The 25,787-nt window shown below is 42.5% G+C and overlaps 1 protein-coding gene across 2 annotated transcripts; it reads right to left on the minus strand.

Moving 5' to 3' along the window:
- Window positions 1-2,490: 2,490 nt before the first annotated feature.
- On the minus strand, window positions 2,491-25,787 carry KANSL2 (KAT8 regulatory NSL complex subunit 2). Of its 2 annotated transcripts, none has more exons than XM_082248364.1 (10): window positions 25,638-25,787; window positions 23,327-23,576; window positions 19,105-19,283; window positions 16,157-16,271; window positions 9,608-9,771; window positions 7,569-7,735; window positions 7,254-7,350; window positions 3,190-3,443; window positions 2,930-3,112; window positions 2,491-2,637 (listed from the first exon to the last, which is right to left on the minus strand). In XM_082248364.1, exons 2-10 carry the CDS (start codon window positions 23,572-23,574, stop codon window positions 2,518-2,520), a joined length of 1,527 nt encoding a protein of 508 aa, XP_082104490.1. In that variant the 5' UTR covers window positions 23,575-23,576; window positions 25,638-25,787; the 3' UTR covers window positions 2,491-2,517. The 2 variants fall into 2 exon arrangements, with proteins under 2 accessions (XP_082104490.1, XP_082104489.1); XM_082248363.1 differs by having other exon boundaries at window positions 16,157-16,274.

Raw genomic sequence — 25,787 nt, forward strand, 5'->3', positions numbered from 1 at the left:
GGGGGCACACACGTGGCTCATCTTGCTGGACATCATATAACGTCCATTCAGGATAATGGAACCTCTGGCCATCATTCTGCTATAGGCCAGATGGAATGTGGTTACGTTTCACCAACAGCTCAAATTTTTGGATACCTAAATAGCATTGCTGTTAAAATGTATTATTACATTTGCACACATGAAGTTAGCTGAAAAAAATGCACGGTTGCTGGGACTAGAGGTCAGATTTGAGAAAACACTGCTTTAAATAAGTGTACCTTCCTTTAAAAAACTTGTGCTACTCCCTCAGAGGTCTTCACTGTGCAGCTTGTGTTGTGCCACACAGGCTGTGGCCTTACCTTCAGATTTCTTAAGAGATTCCTGCACATGAGCACCGCAGCCTCCAATTTAATGAGTGAAGAGTCCTGTTTGCACAGGAGGGAAGTAGAGCTGAAAACTAACTACACTAAAATTGCGCTCATACCTTAAAGTGGCGTTTATGAACCTTTACTCAGTCATGGCTCCCTTTAAGAGTATGCAAAAATCTCGAGGCTCCCAGTCTAAAATGTGAAAAAAAACCCTAAACGTTTCTCAGTTTCTCATTAGTGGGGAACCCGATAGTGGGACAATGCACACAACCACCTTGATAAAGTAAACTTCACATCAGAGGGCCCCATGACAGACCACTCCCACCCTATCACTCTTCATCAAGCCAAAAAACCATCACAGAGCTGCCATCGCCCCCCCCCCCCCCAAAATCACACATTGCTATCAGAGGGCCCCCCCCTTTCAACAAATCACACAGTCCCCTCTTCATATCAGAGCCCTGCTTACTGGCTCTAGCAGAGACAGATGGGAGGGTGGGGGAAGGTCTGAAGGCGCCAGAACTCTGTCCTCTACTGAATGCTAGGGGTGGCGCTGCATGCTGTTTGCTCTAGATCAGCACCATGCATTGCCATGCTGTGGGTGGGCTGGCCACTAGCAGCACTGTAAAAATGCTGCGGCGCATCCTGCCCTACAGAGTCATTAGTTATGGTACTGGCAGCAGGCTGGTCTGCACCATGGCAGCTCACAACGCTGATCTAGGGAAAGCCGTTTTGTGTTGAACCCCCCCCCCCACAGAAAGTGATGCAACTTCTGTATTTCATGACCCACAATTGTGGAAACTGTCCCTCCTTACCCCTTATAGAATTTAAAAAATTTTGCTTATCCAAAGAACTAGTACCACATGGCCTGTCAGCCATTTCACACAAAGATTCATCTGGCGAACCCACCCCCCCCCCAAAGTACTTAAGTGGGAACACTATATGCAAACCACCTTTACTGAAGAATAAAAAATAAATCATCCAAAATGATGCAAAGCCTCTGAATCCTGTAGAACTCATGAGACAAGCTTAGCCAGGTGGTACAGGGTTCCATCAACTTTACACAGGCTGTTCCTGCCAAGTTCTCTGATGTACTGAGATGGAGGGAGTACTGTGCACCACATCTTTTGGTCTTGCCTGGGACGCTGACTTCTGCATGCAAGTTAAGCATTGAATTTTCAAACTGACGGCCATCCAGATGCCAACAAAAGGCAGTTGCTTTCTTCTTCAATCCCCTTGTCACTGAGACGCTACAAACAACGCTCCCTACTACACGCTGTGAAGGCGTGCATTCCGTTGCATTGGTGCCGCCCATAAAACTTTGGTTCGCCAAGTGAGCAAAACTCCCCAAGTGGAAACACTGGTCATCGGCCAATCATAGGGAAGAACGATGCAGCAGGAAGTGGTTCTACTGGACAGAGTTCACTCACTCCTCTGAACAACGGAATAATTAAGGCTCAGACATGATTCATCCTGCCTCAAACTTCAGGAACTCCAAGATAGCCAGGACAGGAACCCATTATCACATGAAACCCACGTTACATGCATTCCACCCATTTTTTTTTCTCTTAATATTTTTTCCTTCTCCTACTATTAATCGTTCCATCTACTTTATCTTGCTGTTCTGGTTGCTCTCCTGCATGAACAAAAGTAACTCCATCAGGCACTCATGACAAGTCTATGCTCCGAAAGGGATTCTCCATTCTTTTAATCCCATGCTAACCAAGTTACAGGCTACTGCCTTGTAGGTTAGGAGGTTGCTTTTCTAGAAGATGGTGGTTTACTGAGATATGTCATGTATTGCATACACTTAGTCAATGAGAGGTAATGTGTTAAAGTGGGAATCCAGCCATTTTGAAAAAAGTGAAGGCACACCAAGTCCAAGGAGGTGCAAGATATGCATTACAAAAATATTACACAAAGCAAAAACACATTTTTCCTAAAAACCACCCAATTTTATTTTTGGATTTATAGATAGGTTATTATTATTTAAGGTACAGTGGCTGAAAGTGATGGCCTCCAGATATAGTTCAGATGTGATAATGTGCTCTAGTGTTTTGTCACTATGGAGCTTAACATTACTAAGTGGTTCTATCTGGTCTTCATATAAAAAAAGGAGAAAACGTATTTGTTAGAATACTTGATAATGGTATCATGCCTAACAATGCAAAACTCAACTGAAAGAGGCACTTTCTGCATTCCCATTGGCTGTGGAGATTGTTGGCGTTATTGCATCATCACTGACTGGATCTGTCATTTGCGTATGGGAATCTTCTGGTGACTGTACTTGACCCTGAAAACAGGAAACAATATTAGTAACTTACTGTACGTTCTTCCAATACAACGCAAAACTTAAGAATGTAATTATTTCTTCCAACTGAATTGGCTTGGTCATAAAAATAATTTCACAGCCAACAGACCACGGGAAGATGTTATTTTATGCACCTGCTTGAAGCCAGAAGCTACAGCAAGCCACCAGCCTTGATTTAGGGCAATGTTAATTCAGCCATCACAGTGACATTTATGTGGGAAATGTATACTTTAAAGTATATAGTGACCTATAATGTATAGGAAACGACATATACCTGTCCAATAGATCGCACCAGTGACTCTGTGAGTAAAGAGTGACTTGTACTGTTCCGTTCTGTATCATCAGCCAGTATGTCAATTGGTGTTCTTGAAATGTCCTTCAAGGCCATGTCTGCAGATGGGTCAAACAGCAGAGGAGATGGAGGACATTGCATTCCATCACCTACAACATCAAGGTCCTAGCAGAAGAAAAGAATCATAAGAATCTGGATCCATTATCAGAATGAGAATATGAAGATTGCAGAACAGGACTCACGTCACTAAATTCAAGGGGCAGGTTTTCTGTAGGCTGCAATTCAGCCGCACTCAAATAAAGCTCCAAGGGAGACACATCCATCTGTTCTGGAGCAGGCAACACTGGCTCAGACTTGTACATTGGAGAAGGTAAACGATAGTGTAAGGGGCAACAAGGTTCTTCGGACAGGCTAACTGGAAGTGGTTTGTTACAGGGAACTTCTTCAGAGCCTGCACACATCTTAAAGAGAACCTGATTGCTGTCCTGACAAATATCTGCTCAGGATGAGGTTAAAGAAATTACAACAGACAACTAAACAGACATCAGAACAAACCGATACCCTAGAAACAGACTATTCATTCATTTTTAGTAAACACGTCAGGTGCCTAAGTAGTAGAACCACACCGAAGGAAAAAAAAAAAAGGGAGAAGAAGCTTGCTTAATATAATTTATCTAAAAGTAATTAAAGAGTAGGTCCAGCCCCCCCCCCCCATGTAAAAATTAAAAGTCAGCAGCTACAAAATGATTAACCCTTTTGTTGCAGAGCAGGTTTCTTTTATGCCACAAAGATGAAGTAAAACTCCCAAACATTTTCTGAAAGCAGACACCTTAGAGTAACATAGTTGCTGTTACATTGCAGATTTAAGCTCCACTTCAATGCCCTGTTGCCATAGATGTGTATTGTTCTGTGGTGTGCTCCATCAGCATTCCCAATACTGAAACCGAGCAGTTAGACCGCTTATGTCAACTAATGATAGCTGGTAGGCAGGTTGATGAAGTCAGCATTGTACGGCAAATTTGGGAGCTCTGCCTACTGGCTCGGGGCCTCAAGGCCCATTTAAAGCGCCAGCTCTGGACAGCATAATGTAGCCAACATTTTGTTTCTTCCATCTGAAATGTGCTGTGCCTTAAGTATATTCGCACAGCCAACAGACCAAAGGAAGGATTTCTATAGGCTCCTGTTTGAAACTCACAGCCACAAAAGCTGTCAGCCTTGATTCAGGGCCATTGTCCCACAAAAGACTTTGGTTGGATAGGTGACATTTATTTTGAGGTCCCCATTAAAAAAAAAAGGGACCTATGAGTTCTACAGTACTGCATAAACATTTGACATGTCACTGCATAACATAGGATACGGTTCTCCCAGTTTACAGCCAAGGTCATAACACATCAATGGTGTCTTGAATTCAGTCAATATTGAAATGAACAAAAAGGCTGTACATGTACATATGAAATCAGCATATTGAAACAAAATCTGTTTATTTTTCACATTTATATCCAAGAAATAAAGTTTTTCAGGTTTATATCCAAGAAGAATGAAAAGGATTGTAGTTTCCCCTATCCCGAATGTATGAATCACATAGGTGGTTGTGGGAAAAGTGCAATAGTTCTTGAAAAACCATTGATCAGATGAATCGGCACCTTAATTTTTTGTGTCCAGATGTCTACAAGTAAATGAAGTACAGTATATATTAAAAAAAAAAAAAAAAAAAAAAAAAGAAACCCCTGTGTCCCTTGACCCGTTTAGCCACTAGATGGTGCTGCAGCTATAGCAAGTTTATGCATTCTAATGTACATCAGTAATGTCCTAGTATAAGCATTTTATTTATATTTCAGGTCAATTTACACAGAATTTTACATATGTATTCTACATTCACATCAGACCCTGTCCTCAAGCAGCTTACAATCTAAGGTACAGCTCGTTATTCACATTCTTTTAGAGTAGTGGTGTAGTATTTCACATAAATTTTCTTTTTTGGAAAGTACTTCTTTCCTAATACTGTCTATTCTACTTGTAGGATGTGCCAAGACCATATGGGTAGCAAATATATCATTTAATTTAAAAAATAGAGATAAGCTCATTGCCGGGTTACTCATAATTGTCCAAACTGGCTAGAATTAGAAAATACCACCATGTGGTGAGCAGTTCTCACTTTGTAAAAAAAAAAAAAAAAAAACATTTGCAATATCTCTCATCTGGCTACAGGCACAGACTAATGCCTCGTACACACGTACCGATCGTCGGCCGACCGATCGGCCGTCTTTTGTCCAGGGCTGTCTGTTGAAAAGTGCAAAAGACTGCACACGAATTTTGTCGGCCAACAACAGCCGACTGCAGAAGTGATGCCATGTGATGGTTAACTTTCCTTGTCTTTTTTTCTTTTCTGAGCATGCCCAGTCTTGCAAATCTGATTGTCGGCCGAATTCTGTACTGACTGGCGAACAATCGGCCGTTCTGGTGTTGGCAAACAAATTTTAATGCCTGCACGACAGATTCTGTTCAGCCGAAAATGCGCTGTCGGCTGTCGGAAGCATCATACTAACAAGCATACAATCGGCCAAATATTTTCAGCCGACGATCGGTACGTGTGTACGGGGCATAAGTTCTATACAAACTCCGTGGCTACCGAAGGGTTAGCTGACCTTCCTGAAGCCTGACATGCCACAGCTCCCATTTCCAGCCTGATTGTATCCCCAAGCCCCGTATATAAAGTGGAAAAATTATTCTCAAACCAAACAGGTGTCACAAATTTAATTTAATGATCTAGCTTGCTACATCAGGGGTATTACAAATTTATTTTTTTAAATTTAGAAAAGTGCTCCGTGCAAATGCTCAAAATAAAAAATGGCGCCTCCACCATGTGACAAACCATCATTTATGTTCCCCAATTCTCTCATTAGCTAGGATATATTATTTGCATCATGATGCATATTTATGTTTGAGGTCATTGGGCTCAATGGCATGATATGTTTTTGGAAAATCAATACACTCTAAAAGGAAACCTATAGTGTACTTTGGTGCCCTATGGAGGATATTACTTACATTTCCACAACCACTTTGCATCTCTTACAATTTCTTTCTGTATAACTTTTGTACACTTATTTTATTCTCTACTAAAATCAGGAAGCTCCTAAACAGCAATACCTCCAAATTATCTTTTATGTTAATTGAGTAAACGAAAAACCTTAATTCAGTCCATATGGACTCATCGTTTCAAAGTTGAAAAATCCACTCTGCTTGCTTTTTTAGCAAGCTCTCATTTAGATCACTTTTTCAAGTTCACAATTTCTAACCCCCAAAACTGTAGGTCATACGATTTTCCCCACATGATCAGGGATAGGCTTACCCTTTCCAATTACCCGTATCAAGTCTTCCTGATCTGTATTTTGTTTCCAGTATCAACCAATAAAGACTTTATCCGAGTAACACCTTGCTTTAACCTTATTCCAGAGGATGTTGCATTTAGCCTCAAAATCTTCCCTCAACCAGAATTTTCTTCTTGCTCATATGATTTGTCCTACAAGGATCCTTTTTTCCAAGGATACTGAGTGATGACTCCCAGTGTAGAAAAGGTATTCACTGAAGTTTATGATCAGCAGAAAAAGACCTTGTGTGAGCTTCTTTGGGCTAGCCAATAATTATTCAAAATGAACAAGTTTCTCCAACCACACATTCAAGGTAGATAAGAGGAATCCTTTCTGCTGTGCTTTTGTATTCTGACAGCAGGACACTGTTCTCAGAATACTTTGACCAGCGGCTGATCAAGAAACATTTCCAGCATTCCCATCTGACAGAAGTCGATTGTTAGAGCGACTTATGTCGAGTGTAAAATGACCACAGGGGATGCTTAACAACTCCACAGCACATATGTTTTAATGTGCATTGCTGTAACACTGGCATGGCAACGCTATATATGGATTGGCAAAGCGGTAGAGTTTGAAGACACAAGCTACCGGGAGGGAAAGTATACAGCATCTTCTTTCACAGTATAGGCTTAGATTAAGAAGTATCCCTGTGATGTGGCAGGTGTTAAAACGTCTCCTCTGTTTTTGCTGTCTGTTTCATTCCGGAGTTCTGGTGATAATGGTGTGAATCCTCCCAATTGGGGACATAGCAAAATATACAATTGCTTGGTAAAGTATAGCTCGTTAACCCAAAATTTGTTTAGTAATGCCAATTTTTAGAATATATTTTACGGTAAATACATGTGTGTACATGTTTTAGTAAATCATTGAAACAAATCAAAATAGATGTACTTCATGTAACAGCTATAAAAACTCGTTACTCAAATCAAAAAGGATACGAGAAAGGCAGTGTCTAGTCATAGGCAGGCTTGGGTTGGAACAGCGCACATCCTCTACAAAGGCCAGGCAACGTTGACTGGATCTGGTCGTGTGACCCTGATAAAAAAAAAAAAAAAAATCAAATAAAATTCTTGGAGATCACCAAACAAATACACAATTTGCTTACAAAATACATTTCAGAGCTCTCTATACTGCAAGAACAATTTAGAATGGGGTTATGGGAGAAAACAAGAGTGCCAAATTTAAGCCTAGACCGATGCAATGAGAACATATATTAGTTCCAACCTCTGCTCCAATATAATAAAATGACCTACCTGCTGCGATACACCTTCTGTAGCTAACATACGCCGTTCTTTTAACTGCCGATGTAAAAGAGCCTCTACCCCATATCGCTTTCTGTATCTACGTAGCGCTTTTAGTTTCTTAAGGTTCTCACGTTCTTTTGGAGACAGACCTTCAGGTCCAGTAAGAAGACTACTACCTAAAGTAAGGAGAGAGATGACATACTGACCACAATAGACTACAAATCAATGTAAAAAAGATGTAATTAACGAGGTGCGACATGCATCCTGTCAGACACTGAAATGTACATGACCGCTATGAATGGAATACTGCCCACAGACATGATTGTTGACAGGTGAAGCTCCCTATAATCAGGTCAGAAAATAATTGTACTCCTGCAGGCAGTCCAAAACCTCTGTAGACATCCACTAGCCTCAAATTGCTGTTCCAAACTGATTGCTCCCTTTCCTTTGACATAAAGGTTGGGCCAGAGCTGTCTGCTTAGCGCACATTCAACTTTAAGGCTCCTTTCACACACTCCGTCCGTTGGACGGAGTCCGTTTTTCTCAGCGGGGGATCGAGCCGCCGATCCCCCGCTGAGCAGCAGGAGGACAGCTGTCTCTCTGTGCTGTGTGCGGAGACACCGCTGTCAGTTCCCCATGCATCTCTATGGGGGAAATCGGATGGGAACGGACCGTCGGTCCGTTCTCATCCGATGCCGTCCGATCCGATGGACGGATGGAAAATAGGGTTTCCATCCGTCCAGATTTGACGGATCGGATGTCAGCGGACATGTCTCCGCTGACATCCGATGCCCCATAGGAATGCATGGGGGGGACCGTTCAGATCCGCCAAAAAACCGGACAGGCGGATCTGAATGGTCCGCCTGTGTGAAAGGGGCCTAAGTGTTTGCTCTTCAGATTGAGGCATAAAAAAAAAAAAAAAAAAAAAAAATGCTCAACGGACAGATTTTCCCAACACATCACAAGTTTATGGCCATCTTCAGAGTGTTGTTCTATCCATTTAACAAAAGTATGTATAGCTGGGTAGTAGGGGTTCCAGGTTTATGGCTAAGGATATCAGTCATAACCCCAGTATTAATTTCAGCCAGCGGCTGGCTGTCTCTTGAAAGAGTTCCGAGCAGGTTTAAGTAGTAGATTGTTGCCATTCCACGAACTTACGCAATTTTAAAAACCTGACATGTTGGGTAGTTACTCAGGGTAACATCCTTATAGGAGAAAAAAAAAAAAAAATAATGGGATAGATATATCTAGGGAGGTTTTTTTTTTCCCCCCCAATTAAAAAGGTATTTTTCCCCAAAAAATTGCATTTGAAAAACCGCTGCACAAATACCACGTGACAACAAATTGCAACAAACGCCAAATTTACTAGTGTCTGGCAAAATGTACAGATTTTTTTTTTAAGTTTAAAAGTGTCAGAAAAAGGCTTTGTCTTTAATGCGGTAGTATCCTGCTTTTTTTCACTTTTAACTACAGGTAAGTGTATAAGGCTTACCTGTAGGTACAATTAATATCTCCTAAACCTGCACGGTTTAGGAGAGATTACCACTGCATGAAGCCGCTGACGAGTGCGGCGCAATGCGCTCTGAAGGTCCGGGGGGCCATCAGAGTTCCTTGCCGGGAATATCACTCCCGCGCGCATGCGCCGGAGTGACGTCATCGCGGCTCCGGCCAATCACATCGCCGGAGCCGCCGAAACCGGAAGAGACGCCGAGGGATCATGTCAGCGCCCACAGCGATGTCCGGAGGTCCGTGTCAAGGCTTCATTTTAAGGTAAGTGTTTCATAATGAGCTAGTATGCGATGCATACTAGCTCATTATGCCTTTGTCTTGCAGGTTTTTTTTTTTCTTGGATGAGTTTACTACCGCTTTAAGTAGTTAAGACCTCGGAAGTGGAATGTAGTTCAGAGGCCTTTATTTTCGTGTTCCAAAAGAAAATTCAGACTAAAACGCAGTTTCTATTGCTTTACTAAACAGCATAATGTAAGGTGGAAAGTGGAATGCTTATAAAACGTTGTCTGTGCGTGCTTAAGAGCAAAATTTATACTTACCAAAACTTTCATGTTCAGCTTTAACACTGTGTAAGTAATTTCTTTTCTTTTCCTTTAACAAGTGTTGTAGCCGCTTGAATTGGTCAATATAGAGAGACTGCAAACGGATGAGCTTTTCACGCATTATTAGTGTGACTTCCTCTGCTGTGTACACACCTGCATGCCTACATCAAGTGATACAAAAAAAAAAAAATTTTACTAATTATATTATATTATATATATCTATCTATCTATCTATCACTAAGAAAAAAAAAGGGGGGGGGGGATGGGGTATTTAAGAGCAATACAAGAAATGCAAAAAAGAAAAAAAAAAAAAAAAAAAAACACAAAAGTAGTGCATCAAAGCTCAAGGAGCCAGTGTGACATCTCAGAAAAAAAAGCCCACTAAGTAAACCCCTACCTAGTGTCCCCTGAAGTCAATACACAAACCAATATAGACGATAAAGTCCACCAATACTGATTTAAAAGCATTTATCTACTGAGCTGGGAACAGATAAATGTCAATCCTCAAAAGGCAAGTTTACATATACAAATTCCCTTTTCAATATAAAAAAAACCAAACAGTTACATTTCAATTCAACACAAGGTTTGGAGTGCCCTGCTCGTGTGAGCTTACAAATCTAATTTTTATTATAGGCACTTATATTGAGCTGACAATTTTTTACAGCGTTCTACATATATATTGTATGGTCACATCAGTCCCTGAGAATCTAAGGTCCCTAACTCACATTCATACATACACATACTAGGGATAATTTAGACAGGAGCCAATTAACCTACCAGCATGTATTTGGAGTGTGAGGGGAAACACTCAGACACAGGGAAAGCAGGCAAACTCCAGGGCAGGCCATGCCATGGTTGGGACTCAAACCAAGAGCCTTTAGTGCTGCCAGGTGGAAGTGTTAACCACCTAGCCATTGAATTATAATACCCATTATGACAAGAAAGAACACAAAGGAGATTCCTGTGCTCACCATAAAGAGTCTTATGTTCATAAGTGTAAACAATGTATGCACTATTTGTTAAGCTTTTAGTATTTCAGAAGTGTATCCACTGCGTCCGTCCATAATCCGGTAAGTGTTCTAATCTCCCTTAGCCGCTATGCTGCTCCCCTGAAATTATTCCTCTAAGATTATCCAGTCATAGGTCAATTGCCTAGATGAAGCTGCAGTGCCAAGCTGGATAGATAACTGGGTCTCATGGGAAGATGGAGCACACTCATGGACAGCAAGATAGGCAGTTAGGATGAGAAACCATGCTAAGCCCTGTACACAAGGGCCGAATTTCAGGTGGTATTGCCTGGGTCCAAGAAACTGTCCAACATTCGGCCTGTGTGTACTGCAGTCGGTCCAACAGAAGCAAGCCGAACGGGGCACAAAGAGGAATGACTGGGAAAGGTCTGCCGACCGACTCCACTGACTGAGGGTGCTGACCGGAGGGTTCTGGAGAGGGGCCGTCCCCATGTCAGAATACAATAGAACAGCAGGGGAGATCGCTGTACTATTAGATTGTTAGTACAGCGGATCTGACCTGAGCGGTCAGGTTTATTTTTTTTCCCCGTTCAGCCCGCTGGGGTGAAGGGTAAGAAAAAAATAAAATGACAGAAAAAAAAAAAAAAACACAACAACACTAGCAATGTGTACTAGGCTTTAGTCCCATTAAAGCTTTAACAAAAAAGTGTATGTGTACTACTCCACAGCTCATGATGTCCACTAGGTTATACATTATTCATATATCTGGGTGGCTGAGCCTATAGCCTTTTCCAGAGGAGATACATGCAATATATGTTTATGTTGTAGATGAGTTGATATTTAAGGGGTTCTGTTCATTTCAGATTTCATACCATCTAGGCTTATTTCTCACTCCTGTTTTAATGTGACCAACCTGACATTGGGTTGAGTCTAGCGCAAAAAACTTGGGACTTACACTGAATAGAGATTGAAAAAAAAAAAAAAAAAAAAAAACCACGTTTGTTTTTGCCACCATTTTTCATGAGCGGAACACAGATCTAAGACTTTCTATGTACACAAAAGGCCTATTTCTCTCAAATATGGGTTCACAAATCTGTGTTAGTGAGCAAAGGTATGCCTTAGGCTGGCCACAATAAAGGTCACTCAAAAACTTGCACTTTTACTGTATTAAGGTCTTCCGAAAACCAGTTAGTACCATTTGCCTCACGCAGTGCAACACCTCTCCTTCGCAGAGTTGATCAGGTTGTTATTCTGGCCTGTGGAATGTTGGTCCACTCCTCTTCAATGGCTGTGCGAAGTTGCTGGTTATTGGCAGGGCCTGGAACACGCTGTCGTATACGCCGATCCATGCTCAATAGGTGACCTGTTCGGTGAGAATGCTGGCCATGCAAGAACTGGGATGTTTTCAGCTTCCAGGAATTGTGTACAGATCCTTGCAACATGGGGCCGTGCATTATGCTGCAACATGAGGGGATGGTCGTGGACGTATGGTACAACAATGGACCTCAGGATCTTGTCACGGTATCTCTGTGCATTCAAAATGCCATCAATAAAATGCACCTGCGTTTGTTGTCCATAACATATGCCTGCCCATGCTATAACCCAGCCCTCAAATTTTCCACTCGCCTGTTTGCATTTTGCGAGTAGAAAATTATTTAGGGCGAGCAAACGTGGGGCTGCTCCGGGAGCCGCTCAGGGGAAGAAGAGAGGATAGGAAGAGGAAAGCCTAGCCAGCAGACAGACTGGATAATGACAGAGCGCGGATCATCCCATTGTAACAGCTTTAATTGCAATTGCCAGGCGCTCGCCAACACACACAGTCCGGCCTCCTAGCCCGGCTTCTTTGAAAGACAGAACACCTGGCCAACCAGGACGTGTGACGTCCATCAAAGAAGCCGGGCTAGGAGGCAGGACTGTGTGTCGGCGAGCGCCCGGCAATTACAATTAAAGCTGTTACAATGGGATGATCCGTGCTCTGTCATTATCCGGCCAGGTTTTTAGGTGAATCCATGATTGCACTTCCTTTCTTCTCTCTTGGTTTTCCCATTTCTCACCTCCTTTGTGGTTTAATCGAAAGCTTGTCTATGATTCATGTATATTCATGCATCATGTTGTATACATTTTTATATACACCCGAATGTATCCGTATATGTCCTATATACTGTATCGATACCATGTTTTCTCTTGCTGGAAATTTATCTGCAAAGATGGAAGAGTTAGGCTGCCGATATTTACTCATGCTCACTTTCACTTTACTATTTATTCGTATTATTTTTTACCCATCTCATTTTTGTTTTCTTTATTTTTGTCCTCCATGGATCCACCATACAATATTTGGGGACGGATATATGCTTTGCTTTTCCTTCCCTGGCTTTTCTTCGTCCTAGCCACATATATTGGGTCTGGATGCAGTTTACAATCGATATAGTTTGTCACTGGGCATTATACTACTTTGGCACTCTATGTCCTGGTATAGGGCTGGCCTGCTCTCCAACACGTGCAGGCCCTATTGGGTCTAATCACACGCGCGGCCTGCAATGGATTGAGCCATGCGACACGTGCATCCTGACGTGAGGTTGCATTGACGGGCACGGGCGAGGCAGCACTGATAAGCTTTATTGATGATGCTGCACCGATGGTCACTGATAGGCTGCACTGAAAGCACTGAAAACGTTATTTTTGTAACTTCTGCATTAATGCAAAAACATTTAACAGTGTAATTTCATGAGATTTTATGAGGGCGTGTTTAGGGGCGGGGCATGGTAGGAGTTGGGTGGGGCAACTGGTGGCGAGTAACCCTTAAGGCCTGGCTAGTAGCTCAGGACTTTAAATTTTGAGCCCTGCCATAACCCCACTGTCACCATGGGCCACTCGATCCACAACCTTGACATCAGCAAACCACTCACCCACACGACGCCACACACACTGACTGCCAACTGCCCTGTACAGTGAAAACCGGGATTTATCCGCAAAGAGAACACCTCTCCAAAGTGCCAGATGGCTTTGAATGTGAGCATTTGCCCACTCAAGTCGGTTAAGACGGCGAACTGCAGGCAAGTTGAGACCCCGATGAGGACAACGAGGTTGCAGATGAGCTTCCCTGAGACGGTTTCTGACAGTTTGTGCAGAAATTCTTTGGTTATGTAAACCGATTGTTGCAGCAGCTGTCTGGGTGGCTGGTCTCAGAGATCTTGGGAGGTAAAGATGCTGGATGTGGAGGTCCTGGGCTGGTGTGGTTAGACGTGGTCTGCGGTTGTGAGGCCGGTTGGATGTACTGCAAAATTCTCTGAAATGCTTTTGGAGACAGCTTATGATAGAGAAATGAACATCAATTCATGGGGGAACAGCTCTGGTGGACATTCCTACAGTCAGCATGCTAATTGCACGCTCCCTCAGAACTTGCGACATCTGTGGCATTGTGCTGTGTGAATAAACTGCACATTTTAGAGTGGCCTTTGTGGCCAGCCTAAGGCTGGCCATACACTATACAATTTTCTTATTCAATTTCCTTTAGATTTACCTTAAACTACGTAGTGCAAGGGCCTGCCTGACTGCATACAAATAGAAAGTGTTTAGGTTTGACCCTATATTACATGGTTTTGGTAAATCTAAAGGAAAGTTGAACAAGAAAATTGTATAGTGTATGGCCAGCCTAAGACACATCTGTGCAATAATCATCCAGTCTAATCAGCATCTTGATATGCCCCACCTGTGAGGTGGATAGATTATCTCAGCAAAGAAGTGCTCACTAACCAATTTAGACAGATTTGTGAACATTGAGAGAAATAGGCCTTTTGTGTACATAGTATTAGATCTATGAGTTCAGCTAATGAAAATTGGGGGCAAAAACAAAGTGTTGCGTTTATAATTTTGTTCGGTGTATATAAAATTAGCTGTTTGGAGACATTTTCGAGAGAATTAAAAAAATAAAACTATCTCAGATCTTGCTGTTCATGGGGGAAGGGTGTATACTTTCCATATAAAAAAGATATAGTGGCTTCAAACGAACCCATTGGCGTTTTACTTTTTTTTGTTTAAGTGAAAGCAAAAAGTTCCACTTCAGTGTTAAGGCCCCACAGTCTTAGCGAGTGCATATTTAAAACCTACCTTGTTTCCACTCTGGATAGTTTTTGTAAAATCCCCTTCCCCAGTGACTATACTTTATAATTACCCAGAAACCTGTTCCATGTATACTGCTTTTGTGCACTTGTTTATAGTAATCATATATTCCCTTCAGAATACCATATACGATGAGGGGGAATAGGCTGTGTGGAGAGAGAGAAAAACATGGGAGGAGCTTAGATTCAGGTAGTGTGTACCCACACAAAATTTTTATTATCATAATAATTTCTCATGTTACTTGGTGCACGTCAACTGAAGCACCAGTCTCCAGGATGGAGGGCAAGGAAGTTGCCATTTGAAAAGTATCTGCTGTCTGCAAAAGGATGCACAAAAGAAGAGATGAATGGGTTTCTGGGTGGAAAAACTATCCTGATGCCTAGCATAACACGATGGGGTCCAGCAAGCCGTCACCCAACATCAACAGTCGGCAACTTCTATGGATACACTTCTGAAATCACAAGCACCTACCAAAAGTGGATATACAGTTTACAATTAGGAGCACAAGATTCTTTATGGTGAGCTTTAGGAATTTTTATTTTCTTGTCTGTTTATACTGTAAACAAATTCATTAGGCTTGAGATCCACTAATGCTTTAAAAGTGAAATCATGGCATTGTAATTGACCCATGTAGCTGGTAGGAAAAAGAGCTGCATGCAAATACAAGTTGGGAAAGAGGGTTACAAGTACGGTCACTGCTACTGTCAGCAAGGCCTGTGGTTGAAGCTGGGGATGTTCTAATGAACGCACACTGCTATCCTCTATGACTGTGGTGTAGAGCCAACACGGCACTGCCTACAGTCTTAACTGCAGAGCATTCTTCAGCTTAAGACAATGACAATGGGAGCTCTAAATCATTTAGTGGCTAAATTAACGTAATCATGAATGAGCACACAGTTGATAGATCCTAAAGTGGGAGTAAACTATCTGTTTTGTACCTAGAGCCAAGCCTATACAGTAAATATCTCCTAGATGTGCACCCTTTAGGAGACATTTACATGTGAAGCAGGCACATACTGTCCATTGAGAGACCTGTGCTGCGGGAGTGACGTTATCGCAGCTCGGCCATTCAAAACGGCCAGAGCCTGCGAAATGGAGGAAGACCAGATTAAGATGGATTCCCTGTCAGTGGTGACAAGGAGTTTCTGGAGGGATCAGTTTCACAGGTGAGTGTCAAAAGTGCTAGTATGCGGTGCACACTAGCACATTATGACATTACCCTGAATGCAGTTTACCAACGCTTTAAGGGAGGGATAGCAACATGTAGTTGACCTGTGAGCAGAACGGGTGTGTAAAAATGTGTTGCCAAACATACTTGTAACTATGCAGGCTTGAGAGAGAATATATATTTATATTTATTTTTTTCTTTTGTTAAGCAATTGAATGTAGCCAGATACTATGCCAAGATTACTTGCAAAAGCAAAAAAACAAAGTGAACAGTTAAAGAAGCCATGCTTACTTCAGTGGGTCCTCCTGATCACTGTCCAGGCTGTCCGCTTCACTGTCAAGGTCTCCCATCCATGTCTGATCCACAGTGACTGCCTCTTGATCGCTATCACTGCAGCTGTCCTCGTCTACTTTATAAAAATAAAATTATTCCCAATATAAGACTGCTATTACAACTTCAATCACTAAACCAATACAGTAGATAAAAATGGTACTACTTGTAAACCACAGCAACACACAGTTGCTATAACAATTTTAGCAATATTGTGTGTGTTGTCTGGTTCCTTACAAGGCAGTAAGCACAAGAAAAAAAAAATCCACGCCATTATTTGGATAAATATGGTTATAGTATTCCCTATTGAACTGTGCCCCTCTACAGCCAGCATAACCAAATGCGACTGCTGGAGATTTTACTACCCAAAAAGAAAAATCTTCATGGTACTGAACAGGAAGACAACACACTTCCCTAGGGCTGCATCATTTCAGCATGAGAACATGAAACAGTCATGATTTCACTAAACTTACAAAGTAAAAGGCCAAGTTCATCTTTTTTGGCAGGGAAAAAAAAAAAAAAACAATGGGATTTTTGACTTGCCATTAAATCCATTTCTCTGATGTTCATTGACAGACACAGCTCCCGATATTCATAACCATTGGGTTATACTGCCCCCTACAGGAGTAGCACACTAGGCAGAAGAAAACAAAAAAGGACCGACTACGCCTAAAGGAAGTCTCAGGGGTATACTCCCCCTCTCTGCTATAGGTACTCAGTTTTGTTACAAGCAGTGTCAGAAGAATTACAACTCCACAGAGGGGTGGGTGGGTGCTGTGTCTGTCAATGAACATCAGAGAAATGGATTTTATGTTAAGTCGAAAATCCCATTTTCTCTTTCGTTCACTGCTCATCTTCATAACCATTGGGAAGTCAAAAAGCAGTGTCAAACATGAGGGGTGGGAACAGCAAGAAAATCCCCAAGGCTAAATCACAGCCAACCAGGTAAAAGGAGCTCAAAAAAAAAAAAAAAAACACAGGCACACACACACCAGCCCACCTGAAACATTACACCCTCCAGAGGACCAGGTCCTCTAAACAGTAGCCTGCAAAAACCTTGCGGCCAAAAGAAGCATCTGCAGATGCCAACACATCCACTTTATAGAATTTTGTGAAAGTGTGCACTGGCGACCAGGTGGCAGCCTTGCAAACCTACGTCAGATGCCGGACGACGGAAAGCCAGGAGGCACTGAGCGTGCCTTTGACAGGGAAAGGAGGAACCTAACCCTTGATTGAATAGGCCCGAGTCACAGTCTGTCTAATCCACCTGGAAATGGTAGCAGAAGACGCAGACAGTCCTTCCCGAGGCCCATCGTGAGCACAAATAGGGAGTCTAACTTCCTAAAAGGCTCCGTAGCTGCTAGGTACACCCGAATTGCCTGAACCACATCCAGCGCATGCAAAGCAATTTGCTTCAGATGTGTTGGCCTGGGACACAGGGAAGGCAACACGTCTTCATTCGAATGAAAATCAGAGAACCTTTGGAAGGAATGACGGACAAGGTGAAGAACCACCTTCTCTCTGTGAGCCACCAAGTAAGGTGAACGACAGGACAACTCTGCCAATTCCGACACCCTGCGCGTAGAGGCGATTGCCACCAAAAAGCCCACCTTCTGGGACAGCGTAAGCAGGAAAATCTCCTGAAGATTGTCAAAGGGGGGCTTCTGGAAAACTGGGAGCACCAGGTTGAGGTCCCAAGGTGGTACCAGAGACCCAAGAAAAAGGTATGCAATAGGGAATGCATGGCTAACGGTCGTTGAAAGAAGACCGCCAAGGCTGACACCTGGCCCTTGATGGTACTCCGAGCCAGTTTCCGCTCAACCCCCCATTGAAGGAAGGTCAAGACCCGAGTCACCGAGAAAGACCTAGATGGCTCACAGGGATCACCAGACACAGATGAGGGGGGGGGTGCCTAACGGGATGGAGGGGAACCTGGGGGTCTGACCATTCCATGAAGGGGCCCACGTCCACCCCAAGACCCTACAGGGGGAGGGGGGGGGGGGGGGGGGGAAGAAACAACTGCTCACCATACCAGGAACCAGGCAGGCACCACTCCAGACAAACTCCTCTTCAGGAACGCTGCAACACAGGCCGAAAACCCGGTCGTATGCGACCGCGCAAGTCGTTTAACTTGCAGGTCTGCCCCTGTCCTGTGGGGCTATGTGGGGGATGTCTAGCGCAGAGCTGATGTCTGCACATACTCGCTGGCCAGAATGGGGTGATCACTGGATTTAGATTATCCAGCTCGTCTCCCAGTCCAGCAGTTGCTTGTAGATCTTGCAAAAAAAAAAAAAAAGAAAAAGAAAAAAGGATCGAAATAAAAAAGGGAAAAAAAAATCTGCCAGGACCAAAGATCCCAGCAAGGGCCATACTTCTGACTAGGCAGTACCTATAGCAGAGAAGGAGTATACACTCTGGAACTGCTTATAGGCGTAGTCAGTCTTTTTCTGACTAGTGTCCTACTCCTGTAGGGGCAGTATAACCCAATGGTTAAGAAGATCAGGAGCTGTGTCCGTCAATGAAGGAATTCGAAATGTGCATTTATTTTTTTCAGAGGTGCCTGTAGACCATGGGGATTTGGGGTGCGGGAGAATGTTACACCCTAAATACAGGTGTAACATGCTCCAAATGGTGACCTTAGCCTCTAAAATCTAGTTCTAATGTGCACTCCTTGAGGAGAGTCATCTAGCCCCAACTCCCACAGTATATATTTTTCTACCTTAGTAGTATGGTTGTAACCTCTTCCATTAAAAAGTAATATTACCATAAATCAACCCTGAACACAGTGCATTGTTGCCTATAATTTTTCTGTAAAGAGGAAGAAATGGCATGCATTTTTTGACCTGAGCAAATTAGGAGCTGAATATATTGACAACATCTTCATATTATAACAAAAGTGGGTAATATACCAAGTATACGGCTTGACTCGCTTCGGCTGCTTTCCTGGTTTTGGGTGCCCAGCTCACCACGTGCATAGGAACTCAACTGGTACAGCAAAGATTCATTGGTTGGCCCTGTGGTTGACTTTTTCATTTGAGCCTGAAGAGCCAGTGTATTTCTTCGTGCATGTTCAGCACAGAATGAAACACTGCAATAGTAATGTCAGTATTAACTATTGACAACATTCCACTATACATTATTTTGCAGCAGGTGTAAACTTTAAATTGTTAGCGTCTTCAGTGCCTATTAACCCCTTCAGCTTAAGCCTTTTTCTTACATTTGTTGCTTACAAGGTAAAAACAGTATTTATTGCTAGAAAATTACTTAGAACCCCCAAACCTATATATTTTATTAGCAGAGACCCTGGAGAATAAAATGGCGATCGTTGCAATATTTTATGTCACATGGTATTTGCACAGCAGTCTTTCAAACACATTTTTTGTGAAGAAAAACACTGTAATGAATGAATGAATGAATGAATAAAAAAAAAAAAAAAAGTTAGCCCAATTTTTTTGTAGAATTTGAAAGATGTTACATGGAGTAAATAGATACCTTACATGTCATTCTTTAAAATTGCACACTCTTGGTATGGCGAAAAACTTTGGTACTTAAAAATATCCATAGGCGAAGCTTTAAAACATTTTAACGGTTACCTGTTTAGAGTTACAGTGGATGTCCTTTGTTAGAATTATTGCTCTCGCTCCAACGATCGCAGCAATACCTCATGTGTGGTTTGAACACCGTTTTCACATGCGGGCACGACTTGCGTATGGGTTCCCTTCTGCGTGCGAGCAGAGGTTCTTGATGCTCTATCCCCCCCCCCATAATTTTATTTTTATAATATTCATTTAATCTCCCTGGCGGTCTGATTAGGTTAGTATTTTTGAATGTCAAGGCGGTAAATTGTTTTGCATGGAAATCTGTTTTATATTGTAGGTCTATAATTCTTTAGGAATGTGAAAGTGAAGAAAAAAAAAAAAAAAAAAAAAATCGAACAAATAATTAATACAAATAAAAGGAATAAAAAACAGTAACAGTGCAGACAGGGCACTGGGCAAAGCACTAGGGACAAAACTGAAGTGAAATGGTTTGACACAGTAATGTAATCCTAACAGATTACAATGTATCATGTCATGTGTACTTTTTTTAATTTCCTGCCCAGTTCCGCCCCCTGCATCGTATTGCTTGCAGGGAAGGGAACCCAGAAGACGGATGCCGGTGTTCTCTCAGAATACCGCTACCCATTTGATTCTGTAACCAAAAGAAAAAACTTACTGCGCATGCGCTCCAACATGCCGCTATGCATTCCAATAGCTTTTCTAATGTGACAGAACACAAATAAGCTGCAGACATTTTCGTACACCCACACAAGTCTTGAATTTTAGATTTTACCAGTAAACTGACCTTATAGACTGAACAGTATTACTTTTCTATTGTAATAAATATAGCGAGAAACCTGCAGGTAAAAGGTGGCAACGTCCATCTTGGTACACCCCTCCCGCACAGCTCAGCGACAAACTGATTATATAGTGAAATAGTTTACTTCAGTATACAAGGAGAGTTTACTGACAAACCCAGTCTGAAATTCAAGAGTTGCTTGGGTGTAAGAACATATCTGCTGCCTCTTCGTGTTGGGTCACATTAGGAAAGCTATTGAAACCCATAGTGCCCATGTTGGAACGCATAGCGCATGCGCAGTAGGTTCTCGTCCGAACGTCACTTCCGGTTGCAGAATCCGATAGAACACCGACATCCGCCAGAGGACATTGGGGGATCATAAGGACAGGGTAAGTTTCAGTACAGGGTAATCCTGAGTGTGGCTCGGGGTTACCGCTTTTGGTACTGAAAATTAACCCCAAGCCACATGCTGGATTACCGCCAGGCAGGTTAAAAAAAACGAATTTTGATCACAAGGAATGTAAACATTCCTTCTGACAGTAATAGGCAGTGACAGGTACTCTTTATGGAGGGTCCCCAAATCCCTCCTCTGCACTTAAAAGCATTCAAGACACCAAGTTTGGCTGTTTTGAATGCAGTTTTTTTTTTTTTTTTTTTTTTTTTAAACCTAGGGCCTTTAGGGCTCAAGTACCTGTCATGACATCGCTTTCAGGTTTTTACATCGGAGACCCGATCAGAGCCGAATTCGGCTCTTCACCGGCGGTCGCTCGGGTCTACCGGTGGGACGTGAGACCCGGGCGAGCAGCGGAAGGGGGGATAGGACATTCCCTGCCGATCCTTGTAATGACAGCATCGGTTGTCATTACAAGAAAGCTGACCACTGGCTCTAAACTACGGTACCAGAGTGATGCCTCTAGCTGCAGGCATCACCCCGGTACAACCCCCTAAAGCCAAGGCCGCATATTTGCATTCTAAGGGTTAATGCTTACATATAAAGCCATTTAGTATTTAAAAATAATTCTCCAATCCATTATTTTCTACAGCTGCAAAATAAAATTTAAGTTTTGACTCCTTAACCCCTTAGTGACAAAGGGTAAAATAAAGGTTAATGCCTGAACACAATTTTGCAACTTTGACATGTTATTAAAAGCATACATATCACCACAACTACTGCATCCAGGTGGATTATACCTTGTATTCTTTCCAGGAGAAATTAAGACTTTTTTTGGTGGTAAATGGTAATGAATATCTTTTTTTTTTTTATATAATCAAAAAAGGGAAAGAAAACAAAATCCCAAAATAGAAAAAAAAAAAAAAAAAACCCTTTTAAAAAGTTTGCTACTACCATACCCTACCAAAGAAACCGGAACCTGTTATATGCCTAGGGCCTGAATTCCCCTCAAATACAGGTCAAGAGGCTTTGCTACTTGCAGCAAATTTATCATCCATTTCGCTGCCTAGACACTAATGCTCAACACCCTCTTATTTTTCAGGCCAATGCATCCATAAAATGAGGGGTTTTAATTGCATTCCAAAGAAAATGATTGCTAACCCTAATAGCAGGTACCTTATTGAGGGCCTGCTCACAACTGATATCCCACCACGTAGGTACTCTTATTAGCTGAGGATTCATATACAAACTGACTCCAGGAGGACATTATGCTAGCCAATAGATTAAAAACCTTTTTTTTCACATGCAAACACCAATTACACTATGTACTAGTCACAACTTGTGCACCAGAAACCCAGCATTGATACTAGAAGAGTTTAATCATTTCACTTACCTAAATACTGACTACACATGCAGACATATTGTGGAATTTCAAAATTTAAAGGTTGTTAAAGTGGTAGTATCCCGCTTTTTGACACTTAACTACAGGAAAGCCTATAATAAGGCTCACCTGTAGGTACAATTAATATCTCCTAAACTGGCATGGTTTAGGAGATATTTGCAGTGCATGTTGCCGCTCACACGAGCGGCGCATGCGCTCTGATGGTCCGGGGGGACCTTCAGCTTTCCTTGCCGGGAGCTTGCTGGAAAATCACTCCCGCGGCCAATCACAGCGCCGGAGCCACCGAACCCGGAAGAGACGCTGAGGGATCATGGCAGCGCCCGCAGCAGTGTCCAGGGGTCCGTGTCGGGGCTTCGTTCTAAGGTAAGTAATACATAATGAGCTAGTATGCGATGCATACTAGCTCATTATGCCTGTCTTGCAGGTTTTTTTTTTTTCGGGTTTACAATCGCTTTAAACTCTCCACTGTTCATATAGATTTCATAATGTAATGGTCCCTAATTTTTTTCAAGTCATTATACAACCTGGGTTGTCAGCGTCCGGGGTAAGGCAAGCAATTTGCGCTCCCTAACTTACAGCAGAGTTGCAAGAAAATAACTCCAACGTAAAGCCATTATGTCAGGGTTATGGACTGGCAAGAAAGAATGACACTAAAAACCTGTTATAGGGAGGGAACGTATTTCCTTTTTTGCTTACGCATGTAATGTTTATATGTTTTTCTAAATGTTTATACAATTTAATAAAACAAGTATTTTTACAATGTTGGTCTGTCTTCATAGTCAAGAAGGGGTTTGGTGCAGTTTCCTGCAAACAAATCTTTGCATTTTCATTATATAGGACATGACAAACCTTTCCTTTTAAAAACACATAGCATGTTTCCTCACAATATAATAAATATGTAAATCACTGCATAAATTGATGGCACTATACAAGTACCTATAATCATGTCTACGCCATTTCTAAACACTCAGATCAAGGCAAAAAAACAGGCAAATCTTACCCATCTTTTTTGTCAGGTTTAGGAGCGGCCACAGTGCAGCGTCTCCCGTTCTTATTGGAGACATAGCTGCACTGTTTGTAGGGAGCGTTCCTGTCTTCCAGGATGTGTTTGATGCAGAACTCATAGCCATCAATGCGCGGCTGGGAGCATGGACGGTGCGTGTAGGCACAGGAAAGGGCTTCATAGGTCCTCGACACCGGAGTCAGCCTCCCTCTACTCGGCAGGACGTGAATACGAATTCTGTTCATCTCTATAGCTAATAAAAAAATAAAAAAGGACGTAATTTGTGTTTTTTTGGTAAAGTCACATGCACACAATAACAGAGCCAGCCTACACACATGCAGCAAGTCACCCCCAACATCTACAAAGATCCTCCTTGCTGCATCCCCTTACTTAATCACTTGCCGACCGCCGCACGACTATTCACTGCGGCGGTCAGCCCCTCACAGGCAAAGCGTCGTAGTACTACGTCTAGGGAGGGAGCGAGCGTGCGCCGCCGGAGGCGCAGTCACGGACCCCCCCCACACGTGTGCCAGGTGGACCCGATGTCCGCCGGGCACTCGCGATCGTCCGTGACACCGGAAGAAAGGCAGGCGGCTTATGTAAACAAAGCCGCCTGTCATTCTTCCCTGTATAAGAATGGAGATCAGACGGTTCTTCTAGGTAGGACCGTTGATCTCTGTTCTTACATCAGTAGCCATGTCCAATCAGTTAGAAACACGCCCCTAGGACACACTTAACCCCTCCAATACAGTTAACCCCTTCCCTGCCAGTGTCATATTTACAGTAACAGTGCATATGTATAGCACTGATTACTGCAGTAATGTCACTGGTAACCCCAAAAGTGTCAAACATGTCAATCAGGGGTCCGATCTGTCCGCCGCAATGTCACAGTCCCAAAAAAAAAAAAAAAAAAAAAAAAAAAAAAAAAAAAAAAAAAAAAAAAAAAAAAAAATCGCAGATCGCCGCCATTACTCGTTAACAAAAAAAAATGACAAAAATCTTTCCCTTTGTTAGTAAACGCGATAACTTTTGTGCAAACCAATCAAAATACGCTTTTTGCGATTTTTTTTTACCAAACATATGTAGCATAAAACAAATTGGCCGAAAATGTTAAAAAATTTAGATTTTTACATTTTTTTGGGGAATTTCATATAAAAAATGTGAAAAACATTGTTATTTTTGCAAAATTGACGCTCTTTTTGTTTATAGCGCATGGAGAAAAAAAAAAAAACGCACAGGTGATCAAATACCACCAAAAGAAAGCTCTGTTTGTGGGGAAAAAAGGACGTCAATTTCGTTTAGGTACAGCGTCACACGACCACGCAATTGTCCGTTAAATTCACGCAGTGCCGAATCGCAAAATACCCCCTCGTCAGGAAGGGGGTAAAATCTTCCAGGGCTTAAGTGGTTAAGGCTACGTTCACATCTCAGCATTGCTTTATATAGGCGTTTTTAGGTTGACAAGAGACCAATGGAAAAAATAAAAATGCCTGTAATCTGCCTAAAAAGAAGCTCTTGTATTTTTTTTGAGCGTTTTGCTTAAAATGTCAAAAACGCTCAGATGTGAACAGGGGCCATTGAAATTAATGTCTTGTGCGTTTTTTGAGCTGATCCTAGAGCAGAAAAACGCCCCAAAAAGCGTACATGTGAACTTAGCCTTAGGGTTTATAAAACATGACATTTACAGGCATTTCGCTTTTTATTCTGCCAGAAACACACCTTGACGTTAGCCCACGTGTCCGTGCATTACATAGGAGTATCAGAACAGGAGTGTTCACAGGCAGAAAAAAATACCCATCACCAGCATATACAGATGAGCTTTCGGTCAGATAAAGCTAGATGGTTTAGCACTTGGGCATTCATTCATTCCAATAGCCAAAAAGTATTCTTTTTTTGGCAATGCAGGCAATACGTGGCTTTATTCTTGTCAGGAGTAAAAGGCTTTCAGAGAAATTCAAACAGCCTGTGTGGGCATGAGGCCTTATTGTTATATACCGTACATACAACACATAGCTAGTGCCCCGCCTAGCCCAGCACAAAGGCTCTGCATAGGTTTGTATTGCTCATGCTGGCCGAGCACCAGAATGTTCTTCTCAGACTAGTCAGCATATTATAAACTCCAGCTGGCTGTGGCGCACACAAAGAGAAGCGCATTTCTTTCTACACTATGTGCTTTCTTCTTTAATAATACCTCAACTAAAGACAAGGTGCGACATAAAATAAAAGCCCCCTCTTATAACATGCATCCCAGCGTAGCCCCACAGGCTGGAGTGACTCAGCACTCATACACCCCAAGCCGCCATTTTACCTGCCCGGCCGCTCTTCTCACACTGAGACAGAGCACTGAGGGTTCACACTCATCTCCCGCCCGGGCACGCCTCTGGGCGCTCTGATTGGCTCGCTCGTGGAGCCTCTATGCGAAAATAGGAAGTCACATGCTTGGAATGCTTGACACGCT

Source organism: Pelophylax lessonae, assembly GCF_965119305.1.
Source record: "Pelophylax lessonae genome assembly, chromosome: 2".
NCBI lineage: Eukaryota > Metazoa > Chordata > Amphibia > Anura > Ranidae > Pelophylax > Pelophylax lessonae.

Excerpts from the sequence above, each read along its gene's own strand:
- KANSL2 (XM_082248363.1), bottom strand. The coding sequence starts at position 23,574 with ATGAACAGAATTCGTATTCACGTCCTGCCGAGTAGAGGGAGGCTGACT. Across the intron at positions 16,275-19,104 it reads CGAGTCAAGCCGTATACTTG|TAGACGAGGACAGCTGCAGT; the intron begins GTATATTACCCA and ends ATTTTTATAAAG. Across the intron at positions 3,113-3,189 it reads TGCCCCTTGAATTTAGTGAC|GACCTTGATGTTGTAGGTGA; the intron begins GTGAGTCCTGTT and ends TTCTTCTGCTAG.